This window comes from Balearica regulorum, chromosome 22 (assembly GCF_011004875.1).
Source record: "Balearica regulorum gibbericeps isolate bBalReg1 chromosome 22, bBalReg1.pri, whole genome shotgun sequence".
NCBI classification, from domain to species: Eukaryota; Metazoa; Chordata; class Aves; order Gruiformes; family Gruidae; genus Balearica; species Balearica regulorum.
This window is the reverse complement of record NC_046205.1, coordinates 3105426-3122748: the sequence shown is the minus strand read 5'-3', so window position 1 is coordinate 3122748 and position 17323 is coordinate 3105426. Positions and strand designations below refer to the sequence as shown.

General features: G+C 56.4%; 1 protein-coding gene across 1 annotated transcript; it reads right to left on the bottom strand.

Moving 5' to 3' along the window:
- Nucleotides 1-272: 272 nt before the first annotated feature.
- Nucleotides 273-10351, bottom strand: MECR (mitochondrial trans-2-enoyl-CoA reductase). The gene is made up of 10 exons (XM_075773694.1): nucleotides 10099-10351; nucleotides 6468-6565; nucleotides 6206-6337; nucleotides 4550-4693; nucleotides 4364-4466; nucleotides 4004-4106; nucleotides 3672-3745; nucleotides 3130-3190; nucleotides 1801-1873; nucleotides 273-1457 (listed from the first exon to the last, which is right to left on the bottom strand). The coding sequence occupies exons 1-10, from the start codon at nucleotides 10227-10229 to the stop codon at nucleotides 1291-1293; spliced, it is 1086 nt and encodes a 361-aa protein (XP_075629809.1). The 5' UTR covers nucleotides 10230-10351; the 3' UTR covers nucleotides 273-1290.
- Between the last annotated feature and the right edge of the window lie 6972 nt (nucleotides 10352-17323).

Genomic DNA, 17323 nt, shown 5'->3' with positions numbered 1-17323 from the left:
GAGCAGAACCAGCCCTGTCTGCCCAAACTCACGTCCATCCTGCAGCCGCTTTTAGCGGGACACTAATTGCTTACACACAATTGTAATTAACGTTTTATAGGATGGCAAATCCCTGGGATTTAGGACGGGGAAAGGGCCAGGCAGTGAGGGAGCGGGGTGCGTGGGGTGCACCCACCCTCAACGCCACACAGCCCCTGCCCACCCTCACGCACCCGACCGAGCACAGAAACACGCGTGGGCAGCATCTTAAAAAAAAATACACGTCTATTAGCCATTGATTTCCAAGAGGTTCTCGTCACAATCAGTAGTGGCAGCGGGAAGAGCAGCAAAACTGAATTCAAATCTGGGTATTGCAAAAAGCCCCCCCTTGCCCTGCACGTGTCCAGCTGTGCCCTGCCGCGCAGGTCCTGTCCCCACCTCGAACGTCACCACCCCAGGGCTGTCCCCGAATGGACGACGGTGTCTTACACCACCCCTGGGGCGGCAGCACTGGCTGGTAATCGGTAACTTGGCATTTCTCTTTTTTTTTTTTTTTTTTTCCTCCTGTTTGAGCTCATTTTAAGAGATGAGGTGATGCCGAGGGCTGGAAAAGCCCGTTGTGCCCTTGTCCTCCACCCTGCACGGGCATCCCCTGCTCCCGTCCTGCCAGCATCACGTGGGCTGGGCAGGGAAAAATTAAGAACTAAAAAACAAAAAAATTTTTAAATTTGCTTTTTCTCTGCAATTCAATGGGGGGAGTGCCCCCAGCCCAGGGGCACCTGGCTGCTGAACGTGGGGGGGGGGACATGTGGAGGTGGCTCAGAGGCTGCAGCAGCGCCGGGGGGGCTGGCTAGGAGAAGGGCAGCACCCAGCCCCGTGCTACCCTGCAAAGTCACCCAAAAATCACCCAAAAAAAAAAATCACCCAGAGGAACAGTGCAAACAACAGAACACAGCTGCTAAGCCAGGCAGGAGGCGGGGGTGCAGCCTCCCCCAGCCCCAAAAACACGCGTGAGGGGGAACTGCTGCTTGTCTGACACCCTGAGCCAAGCGAGCTGCTGTCCCCGGGCTCCCTGAGCGTCCCCTTGCACCCCAACTCGCCCCAGCAAGAGCAGCCTCCCTCCAGAAGCAATTACGTGCGCTGCCGTCCGTGCAAGGCTGCAGAGGCTTTTAAAACTTATGATGGGCACCCAAAAGTTGGGGGGGGGGGGATAAAAAAAAAAAAAAAATCAATGGAGCTGGAGGGTTCCCCCCCACCCCCCCCAAGCATCTTGTCCGCGCACAAAGCAGCAAGGGAAAGCTGAGCTGCAGGTCAGATGAGGAGGAGGATCTGCTTCGAGGACGTGAAGGGCTTCATGGCGGCCTCCAGCGCTGCCTTGTAGTCCTGGAGCGGGACCTCGGTGCAGGCTGGCGCGGTGAGCTGCCCTCTCCGGATGAGCTGGCACAAGGCGTCCATCATGCCGGTCAGGCTCTCCTGGTCTGCAAGGGACGGAAGGAGCTCTCACCGCCGCGCATCCCGTGCCAGCGCCGCCAACCGTCCCCGGGCAAACGCTTGCCCGAAGCCATACAGGGTCCCGGGGATGCCGGGGTGCGATGTGCTCCCAGCTCCGGCATGCGGGATGGGGCAGGAGCCCCTGGCGTGGTGGCACGCTGCGGTCCCTGCCCGAGCCACGTCACCCAGCCGCCTGTGTTTCAGCTGCCCTGAGGACTATCAGCACTTGTGACATAAGTAAGAGGAAAGAGGACGGCACCGGCGTGGTGGTTTGGCAGCCACCCCCGTGCCGACCCACCGGTGCCACCCCTCAGCACCCATCCGGCTCACCCTGCGCGTGGTCCTTCCTCCACTGCGTCATCCAGAAGCCGCGGAGCCGCACGTCCCGGAAGATGAACGCACTCTGCGGAGAGAGGGATCCGCGCGACCAGGTGAGACCCTGTGTGTCCCCTCCCAGCGTGACGGCAGTGGAAGGTGGACACGAGGCTCCTCGCTCCCTCGTTAGTGCTCTCATTTGTGCGTCAGGGCGCAGTGGGATGCGGGGACGCGACTCCAAGGCGTGGATTCGGGGAGGTCGGATGCTCGGTGTCCGCGGGGCCGTTTCCCTGCGGGGATTTCACAGTGGCCCAAATCCTCCAGAAATAAAGCCAAGAGACCCACGCTGGGACACAGAGCCGCTCATCCCGTAACAGACCCCATCAGTTAAAGGAAAAGAGAGTTGGAGGCTCCAAGTTTAACAAGGGCAAGTGCCGGATTCTGCACCTGGGAAGGGGAACCCTGGCTGTACACACAGGCTGGGCGATGAGACGCTGGAGACCAGCCGTGCTGAAAGGGACTTGGGGGTCTGGGTCGACAGCGAGTTGAACAGGAGTCAGCAGCGTGCCCAGGCTGCCAGGAAGGCCAACCGTACCCTGGGGTGCATCAACACGGCGTTGCCAGCCGGCCTGGGGAAGGGATCGTCCCACTCTGCGCTGGTGCGGCCTCACCTCGAGTACTGCGTGCAGGTTTGGGCACCACAGTACAAAAAGGACATAAAACTATTGGAGAGTGTCCAAAGGAGGGCAACAAAGATGGGGAAGGGTCTAGAGGGGAAGACGTATGAGGAGAGGCTGAAGTCCCTTGGTTTGTTCAGCCTCGAGAAGAGGAGACTGAGGGGAGGCCTCATCACGGCCTACAGCTCCCTCACGAGGGGGAGCGAGGGGGCAGGCGCTGATCTCCTCCCTCTGGTGAGCAGTGACAGAACCCGAGGGAATGGCATGAAGCTGCGACGGGGGAGGTTTAGGTTGGATGTCAGGAAAAGGTTCTTCACCGAGAGGGTGGTCGGGCACTGGAACAGGCTCCCCAGGGAAGTGGTCACAGCACCGAGCTTGACTGAGTTCAGGAAGTGTCTGGACAACGCTCTCAGGCATATGCTCTGATTCGGATGGTCCTGTGTGGAGCCAGGAGTTGGACTCATGATCCTCATGGGTCCCTTCCAACTCAGGATATCCTATGATCCTATGAGTTTGACATCCCAGCAGCTGACAGCGGCAGCAGATGAACCCTGTCGCTGGAGGCAGGCGAGAGCTGACCTCCCGCAGTGCCAAGGGGACGGGGACACCAGCAGTGGGACGCAGGGAACGTGCCCTGAGGGAAATGAAGAGCATCTCCAGCACTCACCACAGGCACCATCACAGGCTGCTTTGCCATCCCCCCGTAGGTGACCATGGTCCCTTTGGGCCTGGAAGAGGAAGGGGGTATTTGGCTACTGGTGCCCAACGTGCAGCTCTGACCTTGCAACCTCTCCTCTGCGACATCCAAACCCACCACCGCACCGACGGGGCTGTTCTCACACCAAAGCTCCCCCACTTATCCCTCAGACTCCTCTCTCCAGGGCTGCCCTCTCGCTCCCATGTGCCATTAGCTGAATTTGAAGCTAAACACCCCAGTTATACCTGACCAGGACCTGGTGGACCTTCATAACTGGACCTCAGCTGCCTCCACCCACCGGCACCGTTTGAGACACGCAGTGATGATGGGTTAACTTTAAGTCACTGCTATTTTCCAAAATCACTTCTTATCCACTCACCTCCCCTCTCCAAAACTTCAACGATGGCCAACATCAGCTAACATCATCTCCGGCCACCTCTTGTGCTCAGAGGGCTCTGGAGCAGGACCCCACCACTGTCCCCATGCCCAAGCCACCACTGAGCCAAACTTACTGCAGGTGCCGCAGCATCTCCGTAGTGCTTTTGCCTCCGACGCAGTTCAGGGCGAGCCGGGGCTTTGGGATGCTCTGCAAGAGTTTATTAAGAAGGTTCCCAAATTTTAGGGCTCCTTTTGAGGATGGGACCGCGGTTCTTGGGGGAGCAACTGCCTTAACCTCAACATTTACCTGGGAGCAGCAAAGAGTCATAGAGCTAAAATGTATGATCTGGGGCTAAATCCTCATCCAGAGATTTGTCCTTCCCACCATCCCTGCGCCTTCCCCTGCAATGCTGGACCGCAGGGACAGCCCCGGACGGTCCCTCCGGTGGGATCAGCACTGAGGTACCTTAAATATATCTTTCATCTCTGGCTTTCTCAGCATCTCCTCTGTGATGACATGGTCTGCGCCCAGGGCCATCAGCCTCTCCACCAGCTTTGGGAGATCAGGTCTGTGGGAGGGAAAAAACGCAAACAAGGACTCGATGAGCCAGAAAACAACGTCACCTTCTCCTCCCTCCTGCTCAGATGTAGCTTGGGGACAACAGGGCAGAGGCTGGGGGACACCTTGGAGGAGCAAACAGGAGAAAATCCCGGGTTGGATGAGCAGGGTGAGCAGATCCAGCTCCCAAACCCCTGCCCACCTCCAGCCCAGGCCGAGGGCTGCTCCTGCCCCGCAGGAGATCTTGTCCTGGCCCAGGGGACTCACCTGTCCCTCACCACGTTGATGGTCTTGATGCCGGAGGCTTTGGCGATCTGGATAACGGCCTGGCCCACGCCACTGTTGGCAGCGTTCTGGATGACGGAGTCACCTGGATATAAATAAATCCAGATTTACATTGCAGAAGCAAATGGCAAATCCACCCGGATATTTTTCCACCCGGAAAAGCCGTACCCGGTGCCAGGGTCTCGAAGTCGGCCAGCATGCGGTACGCCGTGCAGGGGTTGACGCTCAGGGTGGCGGCGCACAGCACCGGGATATCGCTGGGCACCTTCAGCAGCGTCTCCTCGGGGAACACTCCCTGCGTCCGCCACGTCCCTGGGTACCGGCAGCATCGCAGGCAGTGCGGCAGGAAGGCGGGCAACGAAAGGAAAATGTTATGAGACCTCAACTCACGCCTGAACGCTGGTCGTGGCAGCGTCGCCACGCCACGCACCGTGTAAATCCTGGAGAGTGAACGATGAAACATTTTCCTGTATGCGTACGGCCAAAATATCGCGAGAGGCAGGGGATGGATCCCCCGCTGCCCACCGAGATGGATCACCCAGCAAAGTCTAATCACTTCCCGGAGGGATAACGGGACCAGGGCTCCCTGGGCACAGGGACTGTGCGCAGAGCTAATGGAAATGCTCCCCATCCTATACAGCCCATACATTCAAAGCCAATTTACTCAGATTTAGTCTCTCTATATCTGATTTAACTCTCTATCATCCATTTACCTTTTTTTTTTTAATTTTTAAAACCATCACATTTGGATCTTAACTAGACAGCTTTCCTTCTCCCATTAAGTGAAAAAGCCTTTTAAGAAGAAACAGGTGAAGAACGAGCTGTTACACTAAACCAGAACTGACAATTTTTCTGGCCATTGGCATCTTGGAGGAGGACAAGAGACATTTGTTGGGAAATGAATTCCCGTGCTTTCCCGTCAGAGCGCTGGTAAGGAGAAAACCGTAATGAGATATAACCATGACCTTGCACAGGTTAAATGCTTTATCCTGGGTACAGACTGGGATAAAGAAGCTTGAAGTAGATGTGACAAACGGCGGTTGTTTCCACAGAAGCAGAGGTTGCTGCGATGCTTTATAACGGCGCAGAAGCCCCCCAAACGGTCCATGCTATAGAAAAGTAGATTATTTCTAAATTCAGGTTTAGCATAAGCAATGGTGTCGCTACCGCTCCTCTTGCAAGCGCTCCCTATTTTTGCATCGCATGTGTCCCCTTCCTTGGGGACCCCCGGCCTTCCCTGGGGCCCCCCTGCATCTGCAGGGGACGAGCAGCATCTTTTGCTGTGGCTGGGGATCAGGTACTGAGCTCGCTTTAAAAAAAAAAATAAAAAAAAATTCAAAATAAAAATACATGGCAGAAAGAATAAAACTTACACCAAGATATAAACAGGTAAGAAATGAAGATGCCTTTGTCTGAGATGCTTCTTGTCTGAGACGATCCAGCCCATTATATTTTCAATTAGGCTAATACGGCACTAAATGGGTTCCAACTGCTGCTCCCCTCGCCCGGAACATTCTCTAATGGAGCTTTTTTTTTTTTTTTTTTTCATTTTAAGTCACATCCGATTAGATGTAATAGTTGTCAGCAGGAGGGGCACGTGGCTCTACCTGCACCCAGCAAAGACGGTGCTTTGCAGAGAAGCGGTTTTGCTCTGGGACTCCCAAAATCCCCGCAGCAGCTCCCGAAGCACCGGTTCGCACGAGAGCACGACCACGATCCCGGCGGGCTGGAGCACCCCAAAAATCCCTGGAGAAGACGCTCTGCAGGTGAGGGGATGCAGAGGACGAGCAAGAATCCCCCGAGGATGCTGGGGTACGCACTCACCGAGTCCAGCGCCCGCTGGGATGACCCAGTCCCCAGGTTTCAGAGCTGCCACGTGCCGCCCGACCTCCAGCACTTCCCCGACACCTTCGTTCCCTCCCACGGCCGGCAGCGGGGACAGGATGGCGTAGGTCCCTGCGGGAAACCGGAGCTGAGCTGCAGCTCTCGTCGTACCCCAGACCTCCCCACCCCAGGAGTCGCTCACAAACCCTCTGAGACATCCCACGAGAATTAATATGCAAAAAAGATGCAGCCGGGGCGTTACCTTGGATCATATTGATGTCGGCGGGATTGACGGGGGCTGCCAACATCTGGACGCGGACATCGGAGTCCCCCAGCTCGGCCACCTCGAGGTCCTTTAGTCTGAACGGGAAGACGCAAAGGAAAAGTGCGTTAATACAGGCTGGGCTGATGCCTCCTGCACCTTGGCTTAAGCCGGAGAGATGCCTGTATCACCTACACATTATGCTTAAAATAAACAGCACCGTACTCCCCATCTCATCTACGTCGCTGTAGCCTCATCTCCTCCAGAGAAGAAACCCAACGTCCAACTCCGACGAGCCCATCGAGACCCCTCGGTTCCCCGGGAGCAGCAGGTAGCAATGCCCGTATCCACCCAAACCCTAAATAGCTCTTGCACAGAAAAAAGCCCCCCCAAAGAGGGATGACGACCCCAATCCCTTCGCCACAAAGCCTGTTTTAAATGGGATGAAGATATTCTTACACCGCGGGAAGAGCGGGGCTGGGTCATCCGGCTCATCTCCCTCCCCCAAACGCATCCTCCCTGCGTGCACAGCCCCGGGGCAATTGCAGTATAAAACTTTCGGAATACCTTGGGTCTCGCACGGGGAGGGAAAAGCTCCTCCAGAAAACCCAGCAGCACCGTGCCACGGACCAAGGGGAAAGAGGAACTGGGGCTCCATGACTGCCTGACCCATCTCCCAGCCAGGGCAAACCCATCCAGCTGTGCCCGTTTGCAAGGCGAAGGCAATTTTAACAACATTTAAACGAGCTGGGGGCCCTGCGAAGGCTGCCAATTTTAAGAGCAGTTATTTCCTGCAGTTACCCGCTGCTAAGCACGTGTCATGAGGAACAATACGCTGAATTTCTTTTTGTGGCTTGGCCTGTGCCAGTGAAGTGGTTCCCCCTTCCCTCCTCCAAGCTGCCCGGCTGGTTTGGAGATGACTTCAAGGTTTGAATTAAACAGCGCCATGCACGTGTCACAAAGCACACGGGACTTTGCATCGCCGGCTGCAGCTCCGGCTATAGGTCCTACGTATGCTCCAGTACTGGTTTGGGGTGAGGGCATCAGGCTCCAGCTCTTGCTTTCAGCCGCCCGCGCGGCAAACCCACAGCCCGCACCTTTGCTGAGCATCCTTCATCCGTGGGAGCAGCCCCAAGCACAGAAATCCTCCGTCTGCATCGTGCAAATCCCCCTCCACCGCCATCACCCCGGCTGTCCCGTCCCTGCACACCCGTCTCGGGAGGTCTCTGGCTTTTGCAAATATTTTCCTCTCCTAATTAGCAATTAGGACGAGGAGACGCGAGAAAGGCTCCCAGGAGGATCCAAAAACCTCACGTGGAGAATTTGGCACAGGTGAGGTACAGGATACGGCCCTGCAGCCATTGGGTATGACCGAGGGTCCTGACTTTGGTGGGTTTTGCTCAAAACCATGCGTTTTTTTGGCAAAGTTATGAATTATGAAGTCAGTTTGTGCGCCTAGCAGCCAGGCGGGAGGCGGCAGCGGCTGCCGTGCAAACCACCTGCCCGGATTAGCAGGATGAAGGTAGCTCTTCGCAAACTGCTTCAAAGCAAACTGCAAGGCTTCGGCAGGAGAACACGGTGACTCCGTCCTCTTTAAGGTTTAAAAAAATTTAAAAATAAAATAAAACCCAGCCTTACAAAATGCAGGGACCCATGGGGCACCCGCGCCTCCGGTTCCCCAGCCCTCGGCAACGCCATCTCCATGCCGTATATATCTTCCTGCCTTGTTAGGCAGCAAATTAAATCATTTTGGGTTTTACCACCCTCTGCGTGTCCAACTGAGTGAAATCCCTTCCTTTTTTCTTAAATGAGGTTAAATATTGAGGTTGAAGTTAATATCGCGCAGCACCTCTGCAAAGCATCAGCCCTACGCCAGCACCTCGGGCATGAAACCACCAGATTTCCATCCCATTAAAAAAAATCAGATTTATATTAGACAGACGGACAGATTTTCGATGGGGGCTGCTAAAAGCCAACCACCCAACAAAATCCCACGTCAGCGAGCAAAGTAACGCTCCCTAATCTTAACAAATTCATCAGGTTGCATAAAAAAGCCACTGTTTCAGCTGGCCGGGGAGTTTACGGCTCGTCCTGCTTCGCTTTAGCATTACGAGAAATGGGATATTTTCAGAAATCCACAAAAAAGAGAAGTCGTGAAGCACAAGACCGGCCTTGCACAAGTGATGGGGCTGCAAATCTCAGGAGCTGCCAGCGGTGATAAGCACCGTTGCACAATTAAGGGGTCATAAGAAAAAACAATCATTCATCCCGAAAAAAACCCCCCTGAAAACCCCGGGGTTGGGTGTCTGGGTGCACCCAGATGATGTATTGGCACCTCCTGCATTTCTGGGGGTGACCTGAGCTGGTTCAAGAGGGGCAGCAAGTCCTTGAGATTTCCTTCCTTAAAAAAAAAAAAAAAAATTACATAAAAATCGACAAAAATGTGACTTTCTCCTTGCAAGTTTTTGTTGGCCATTTTCGAAGGAAAATCCTGCGCTGCCGCTGAGCGCAGGGTGCTGCCCCCAAAAATCACTCGTGATGCTGACGGGTGTGATGCCGGACCTCAAAGAGAAACCCCATCAACGTGATGCAACCAAGGATGAAACCGGGGCGCAGCGATGCCGAGGGCCTGGATCTCCCTATCGTACCCCAAATTAACCAAGAATGGGATTCCTGGGAAAAACGTGTGGGTTTAAGGCAAACTGAAGGAGCGGCAGCAGGCGGGTGGGGGATGGGGAGGCAACACCCCCCCCAGCGCCCACCTGTGAGACCATGGTGGGATGTGGGAAATGGGGGCACCCCCAGGGTCCCCGTCTGCTCAGGAGCCTCTGAGCACCCCTGGCACCGCCCCGGGGGTCCTGCAGGGGCTACACCCCATTCCCCCCCCCCTTTTCCCCTGGGGCGGGCAACCCCCCAATTCCCCTGCAACGCACCCCCAAAGCAGCCTGCCAGCACCCCCAGCCCCCCATCTGCACCTCCCCGCTGCACCCCTCTGCCGGCCCCCACCCCATACCTATGCCCCCCCACTGCACCCCCAGCTTCGCCCTCACCTCAATCCTGCCCCCCCACAATGCACCCCAGTACAGCCCCCCCATACCTGCCCCCCACAATGCACCCCAGTACGGCCCCCCCATACCTGCCCCCCGCTGCAATGGACCCCAGTACAGCCCCCCCACAATGCACCCCAGTACAGCCCCCCGTACTGCACCCCAGTACAGCCCCCCCATACCTGCCCCCCCACAATGCACCCCAGTACAGCCCCCCCGTACCTGCCCCCCCCGTACTGCACCCCAGTACAGCCCCCCCATACCTGCCCCCCCACAATGCACCCCAGTACAGCCCCCCATACCTGCCCCCCGCTGCAATGCACCCCAGTACAGCCCCCCCACAATGCACCCCAGTACAGCCCCCCCATACCTGCCCCCCCGTACTGCACCCCAGTACAGCCCCCCCATACCTGCCCCCCCACAATGCACCCCAGTACAGCCCCCCCCATACCTGCCCCCCCCGTACTGCACCCCAGTACAGCCCCCCCATACCTGCCCCCCCGTACTGCACCCCAGTACAGCCCCCCCATACCTGCCCCCCCCCGTACTGCACCCCAGTACAGCCCCCCCGCGCCCCCCCTTACCGCACGACGGCCGGGGGCTCCCCGTGCCGCTCATAGAGCAGCCCCCGCGGGGGGGGCCGCGCCGTGGCCGAGCGCTCCCGCACGAAGGGGACCCGCGCCCCACGCAGCACCCGCGCGGCCACCCGCTGCATCCCGGCTCGGCTCGGCTCGGCTCGGCTCGGCTCGGCTCGGTTCCGTTCGGCTCCGTCCCCTTCGGCTCGACTCGGCACTACTCGGTTGAGCCCGGCGCGGGCACCAGTAGCGTCACGCTGATAGCCCCGCCCCCGCCGGGTCGGCCCCGCCCCCCGCCCGCCTTAAGGCGGCCCGGCCACACTTGCGATGAGTCGGCGGGGTCTCTGCGGGGCGGCCCGGGATTCCCCTGGGATTGCCGGGATCCCGCTTCAGGGCTGGTTTATCCCCAAACGCTCGTGAAAATAATCACTGTACTCCTTGTGCCGAGCCGTGCCAGCCCAGAGGCCTCGGTGACGGGCGCAGGAGCGTGCTATGGAGTGGGGCAGCGGGGGCCTGCGGGGCCGCTCGGGTCTTGGTGCGTGTGATGGGACATTTTGGGGGAGAACAGCCCCTTTTCTCTGCTTTATTAACCCGTGGCTTCCCGCCACCCCGGAAGGGCCGTACGTGCTTGCTGTAGGCAGGGAAAGCTGCGAATGTTCGTCAGATGATTATTTCCAACAACAGCTGCCTGACACGAGTGGTGAGAAAAAAAATTCCTGATAGTCATTTAATTCAATGTTTTGTATAATTATCTCGAAGGAAAGGTCTCATTTATTCTTCCAATTAAAACTGATTAGATCGGAGAGAAAAAAAAGGGAAGCGAAGACGCCTGCCTTACGGATCGACCTGTCACGGCAGAACAAACAGCGGGTTTTAAAAATAATTTCTTCTTTCACGTCGAGATTGGGCTTCTCCGGCTGGGTGGCGGGAGCAGCTCAATAAATCCCGCTTTGCTCATCACAGCCCGCTTCTACGTGCAATTAGCAGATTCCTTCGTCAACGCCGTCCCTCCCCTCGCCAGCCCGGGAGCTCTGCTGGTCCCGGCCGTGGACCGAGCGTCCCGTGGGTGAGAACCCCACGGCGGGGCGGGTGCTGCTGCCCCTGGGGTGGCTTGGGAGCCCCGACGGGATCCTGCGGCCAAATCCTGCACCTCCTGGAGACTTTGCAGGTTTTGGGGGAGGGGGGGTCACGCTTCCTTCCCTGCCTTACGGCCGCTGGCTGTCCGTGCCCATCAGCGTCACCCCTAAATCCAGCCACTTTCGGTTCCCGCTCCCCCAGTCCCGTTCTCAAGCACCCGGTATTTTATTCCCATAAAATTGCTTTGCCATCCATCGATACCCGAGTGAGAAGTTACTCGGCTCGTGCCCAGCAGATCTCCTGCCGGCAGATTGTCCCTCGTCTGTGCCCTCCCCAGACGGTCCCTACCCCGGTGACCTGGGTGGGCGGCCGAAAGGAGCCTGGGTGCTGCAGGGGACGGTCCCTCCAGGCTCAAGTGAAAGATCATAACTCGCTGGCTAGTTCACTTTTTTTTTTTTTTTTTTAAAGAAAAAAGGAAAACAACATTTTTTTGGAGCGTGAATTCACCTGAGCGGAAGGCTTGAGATGAAAGAAAAGTCCAGTTTTGGGAAAAAAAAAAATCCTATTAAAGGTGCTGATGGGGATTTTTCTGCCTCCCTGCTCTTCTGGGGTAGGATTTGCAACTACTTTTGGGGGGGGTGAGGGAGGGCTCGGCTCGGCGCGTCCCTGCCGAAGGCTCCGAACAGGCCAGGGGAGCCGGGAGAAAAAGAAAATTTCTCACCAGCTTCCTCCGTTATGAGAAATTTCAGTGTCACTTGTGACAGGAGCGGGTGTAAAAGCCTTCAGACACTCGTGGGATTTACAAGTTGACAAACGCACCCGCAAACACCCCGCGCTCACCGAGCCGACGGCACCCGTGTGCCGCAGAGCACCGACACCGCTCGTGACACTGATTGCTCTCTCCGGGCAGGATGGGACGACTTGAGAAGCTGGATGGAGGGAGAGGGTGGGACCGGGGCGACGTTCACCCTCCAGGAGCCAAACCCACCACGGGAGGAGGTCGGTCAGATCCTGACGTGCGGCATCGCGTCTCCCTGGGCCACCTCCGTCGCGGGATGGCGATTAATTCCATCGATACATTTCGGTGGTATTAAACCCGATACGACACCAAAGCCCGGACAGACAGGAGGGCTGCGGCAAGCGAAGCCAGGACCGACTACCAACCCTCGGGTTGCTGGAGCTGGTTTCCAGCTCCCTACGCGGATGCTGTCGGGATAAAACCCCCACAGCGGAGCTGGGGACCCGGCCCCCGAGGTCAAGGGCGATCGGAGCCGTGGGCCGCAGAGAGGAATTAGATGAGCCCGTGGATTTCCTTGCTGTAATTACCAGCACCCTGTTTTATCCAGCGCGAATCGTCGGGGGGGGCGGGCAGGCTGGATGTGCTCCCTGCAGCTCCAGGGCTGCCCCATCCATGCAGTGAGTTTGAAAGGGCTCAGAGCAACCCCGTGCCGCCGGTGATGGCACGGCGAGGAGCTGTCGAGCGCCGGCAGAGCCGCGTCGTTGGTTTGGTGGGATCCTGGGCACGTCCGTATCCTGGCAGCATCTTTACCACTGGGGAGGAACCGTCCTCGGGAGGCCGAGCAGGATGCGCAGCCATCTCCGGCCTGGCTGGCTGCTTTAAATCAGTGGTTTAATCTAATCACGGCAATAAAATAATAGGATTTTAATAGCCTCAAAACCTGCAGCTTTCTGAGGACGCCAAGAGTGCTTAACATTTTTTATGGCGGGGCGGCTGCAAGAGCGGCTTCGGGCACAGGGAGGATGCTCGCGATGCCGCCGAGCCCGTGCGCTGGGAGACGCGGGTGCCCGCGCTCTGCACCGCGTGGCAAAGGGTTAATAACTAATTACACCCTACAAATGAGATGCCTTTCCATACCCTTAGAAACGTATGCATTCGCAAATCAGGGCTGGCAGACAATTTATGATTATTTTGTTAATGTTTCTCCTGTAACAAGCACAATTTCCTGGTGATTAATGACTACTTCATATCCTGGAATTGCATTTTTTTTTTTTTTTTTTTTTTAGGAGAGATGCACGAAAATCTGCTTTGCAGCTGAGGGTTTAGGAGTGGGTGGGGAGAGGAGGAAGAGGAGACGGTTCCTCAGCACCCGGCGCCGAGGTGGGTGCTCTGGCCAGGGGAAGGAGCGATGCTCTCCGCTCCCGTCTGCTTTAAACCCCTGTTATTGTTAACGAGCTATGATATATCACAGCTATTGATTAATTCAAGTTATTCATACTTGTTCATGGCTGGAAAGCAAAAGTGCTGTCAGCGAGGTGGGTTTATTCTTGCAGACATTGGGGAGCCCGGAGCTTGGGGGGACGCGGGGATGGGTGGGAGCGAGCACCCACCGAGCTGGGTGACAGCAGGGTGACACCAGGGTGACATTTGCAGTGATTTTATCCCTAAAACCTCAAGACCTGTGGAGGACAGAGAATTTCTCCCCGGATTTACAAGGCTGAGCCGAGCCCAGCGGGTTCACCCCGGCCCCGGGGAGCCCCGTGTGCACTGCGCTGCCTCCAGCGGTCCTAGCACTTAATCAAGTTAATGTGGAATTATTAATGAACTGCTTACATGATCGACACGCTTTTTAATTAAGGAGAATAATAATCTATTGCCTTTTCCCTTTTTGGTGGAGAAATTGAAGGTGTGTCTGCTTCTCTGAGGAATAATTAAGAAAGCTGAGGCTGGAGAGATTGCCCTAAGGGGGGGTTTACGTGGGGGGATGCTCGGTGTTGCATCTCGGTGGCCTTCCCACGGCAGCCAGATGTGGTCCGAGCTCTCCCGGACCTCCCGGGGACCCGACACCCTTGCAGATGTTTTGGGTTGAGATGCAGGGCCGGGACACACCAAGAGCACAAGGCATGTGAAATGATCTGAAAAATAATTCCCTTTTCCAGGCAGAGGAAGGGATGCTGCGAAACAACCCGTCCCACCGAGCACGGAGCTCCCGTCTCCGCCAGCCACTGCTCCCTCCCTCTCCTGGTCACTGCAGCCACCGGCCCGTCCTCCTCCTGTGCCCATCGGTGGGTCCTGGTCCCCGTCCCCGTCCCCAGCCCCTGGTTTTTGCAGGGCTCAGGGACAGCTCAACTGTTATTTTCCCATTCTGAGCCTCATTCACCCCAAACCCAGAAGTGCTGGCAGAGCCCCGTGACATCAATCACCTTTTTATTAGATGTGCCTGAATCTTCCGATAAAAAATACGTCGTGCTTGAAGACCCACTTTACGTAATCCTTGGCTTATCCCTGAATCCCTCGACACCTCTGGTGACGCTGGACCATCCCATAAACTCTATTGAATCCTTCACCTAAAACTTGTGCCCGATGCTCCCGGTTTGGGGTAGATGCCCGAAGTGGCTTTATTTTTTTACGCACGCCGATGGCTGCTTCTTGCCCTTCCGATTTTTTTTACCTCCCTTTAGATCGTTTCATTGTCAGATAATAATTAAACAAAAATACATATAGAAAGAAAGGCAACGTGTGATGGCTGACAGAGAATCGATGAGTTCTGATCCTCTGCCAGTGAGATGAACAAGGAGGCTGCATCTCGAGCCGTAAATAAGGAAGGAGAGGGAGATGCTGTGAGGCTCCGGGTGCTGCCCGCCAGCTCTGCCTCGCAACCCCGGGACATCGTCCTTGCTTGGTCTTTGCTGTTGCTTTTCCCATCGTCGCTTTTTCCCGTGCCGGACAGATGTGGGTTGTGCAGCGGAGTTGATCTATCCCGGGATTCTCAGTGGTGATTAATGCAAAACTCATCCCGGTCAGGCGTCTTCCCAGCTCGGGGCGGCGCAGGAGCAGGGATTGGCGTGGGGGGGTGGATGTCGAATCGAGATGCGATGCCCGCAGAGCATCATCCAGCCAGGCAGAGAAGGAGTGCGGCCAGGGGAGCGAGACGCCGCTTTAGGGACCCGCATCGTCGCGACGGCACCCAAAGGTGTCACCATTGGGTGACTTTGCACCCCTCCGCCCGAGCATCTCCTCCGGTTTCCTCCCCCCGGCTCTAGGTCCTGATACGTTCCCATTCTGCTCCCGTCGACTGCAGACCCGCAACGCTTCCAACATTGCAGGAAACTCTGAGCGTGAACCGTCTTATTTGGGAAAGGAATCGATCGATCTCCGGGATTTGGTGGTTCCAAAGCGGCCGGGTTTGTTCCTCCCTGTTCTGCCCAACTGCCCGACGAGCTCTTTTCGTTGGAAACCGCCGAGCGCATCCTTTCTCCGACGGGGTTTGGAAAACCGTCAAACTGGAGCTGCCGATGCTCGGAGGAGGATAAACAAGAGGGAGGAGAGCTGACCCTTCCCCCGTACATAAAATTGAATAAAATAAACCCAAACAAGCTGTAAAACCAGATTAAAATAATAATAAATAAACGCTGGATACAATATTGTTCCCTCCTTTCCTTTCAGTCGGGTTTTAAATGATCAGGGAAGGCTGGTTGCACACCCGTCTCTGTGCTCGGGCTCCGGTCTGTCAGCACTGAGAGATGATTATGAGAAATTTGAGCAATATCCAAACCCCGGGTCTGAAAATAAATGGCTTTTGTGACTTTGGATGCGATCAGAGACCCAAAACGCCCCGGCTGATTTACATTCCCCCGTCCCAAAAAAACCCCCAACCAACCCAACCCAAGGCAACAGCGAGGGCACGGAGAGTTTCGGTGTAGATCTGCTCAGGTTTAATAATTTTATTTATTTTTTTTTTAATCAACGTCATTTTATTGCAAAACTTAGGGATGGGCAAATCTATACAGCTGGAATCGTAGCTGGTCTGGGTTAAGCGCTGAGCGGACGGACAGATGGGCAGTGCGTGGTACTCTGGAATATTTTTGGGTTAAAAGTGATTTGTAAAAATCCCAGGAGCAAATGTGATGCTCCTGGACAGCTCTGGAAGAGGGGAAGGGACCGACTCTGCCCCTCCCGTCCCCGATAACGGGATTTTAACTGTTCCGCATGGCAGCGCCAGCAGATGCTGGTTTTAGGGAAGCACGGAGCTCTTCAGTCTTTCCAGAAATGAAAAAAAAAGACAAAAATAACCCAAAGTGAGAGAAATAAGCCCCAAAAAGGGTGGCATGGAGGAGACGTTCGTGCTAAGCCTGCCCGGGCGGCAGCGACGCGGCTGGTGAGCGGCTGCGGCACCGGGACGCGTGGATGCGGCACCGGGATGCGTGGATGCAGCACCGGGACGCGTGGATGCAGCACCGGGACGCGTGGATGCAGCACCGGGACGCGTGGATGCAGCCCCGGGAGCGTTGCGACGTGCCTGGAGGTGACGCCGACGGTGCCGGCCCCGGTGTCACACTCCGTGAAGGATGGAAACGGGATGGCACAGAGGGAACGAGCGTAGCCCTAAGAACTGCGGGGATTTTACGTTTGGAAGCGGAGCTGCCGCTTGGGACCGTTCCTTGGATTTTGCATCGCTCTAATGAAATACCTTTAAAATCCCTTTAAAATCCCCCTGGGGACATTTGTGGGCACGGGGAGGTCAGTCGGAGCTGGCCGGGGCGCTGCTGCTGCCCTACGGGGCCAGCCCAGGGGCTACTGGTTGCCTCGCTGGCTCCGGAGCATCTCCTACATGGGCCGGGATGCTGCCGGGGGCCGTTGCACCTGCAAATTCAGGGAGATTGCACGCAGCTGATGGGAAACGCAGGGGTGGCTTGAGAAAGCTCCTTCGGAGGCGGAGAGCAACGCTTCTCCTTGCAATCAGCGCCCGGGGTGAAAAAAAAGCAGCTTTCTGGACGTGCGTGGTCCTCAAACTCAGCCACGCGTCGGGCACCTGCGAGGCCGTGCCACCGAGCACTCGAAAAAATGCCGTCGGAGCAGCAGCCGGGGCGAGGAGTCAGCTCTGGGTGTCGGGCACCGATCCCTGCGCATCCCAATTCCCCACGGAGAAACCCCAGCGCCCTTTGAGCAAGGGGTCGGGTCTTAAATAACATCTTCTAACATTTTCTCGGCTATTTCCTCTGGGAACTCTTGTTCATCCGTTGCATTGAACAGGAATAGGAAGGTTTATTTGGATGAAGACACAGAAGTTATTTCATCCTTTCAGGCTGTGATAACTCATCTAATAGCCCCATTACATCCGGCCACGGCACCGCGTCGGGCGTCTGACCGCTCAGGGCTGGACGGACGGGGAGGAGAGCGGCGGGATGAGATAATCTA

Excerpts from the sequence above, each read along its gene's own strand:
- MECR (XM_075773694.1), bottom strand. The coding sequence starts at position 10,229 with ATGCAGCGGGTGGCCGCGCGGGTGCTGCGTGGGGCGCGGGTCCCCTTC. Across the intron at positions 6,338-6,467 it reads CGACATCAATATGATCCAAG|GGACCTACGCCATCCTGTCC; the intron begins GTAACGCCCCGG and ends GGTTTCCCGCAG. Across the intron at positions 4,107-4,363 it reads ATCAACGTGGTGAGGGACAG|ACCTGATCTCCCAAAGCTGG; the intron begins GTGAGTCCCCTG and ends TCCCTCCCACAG.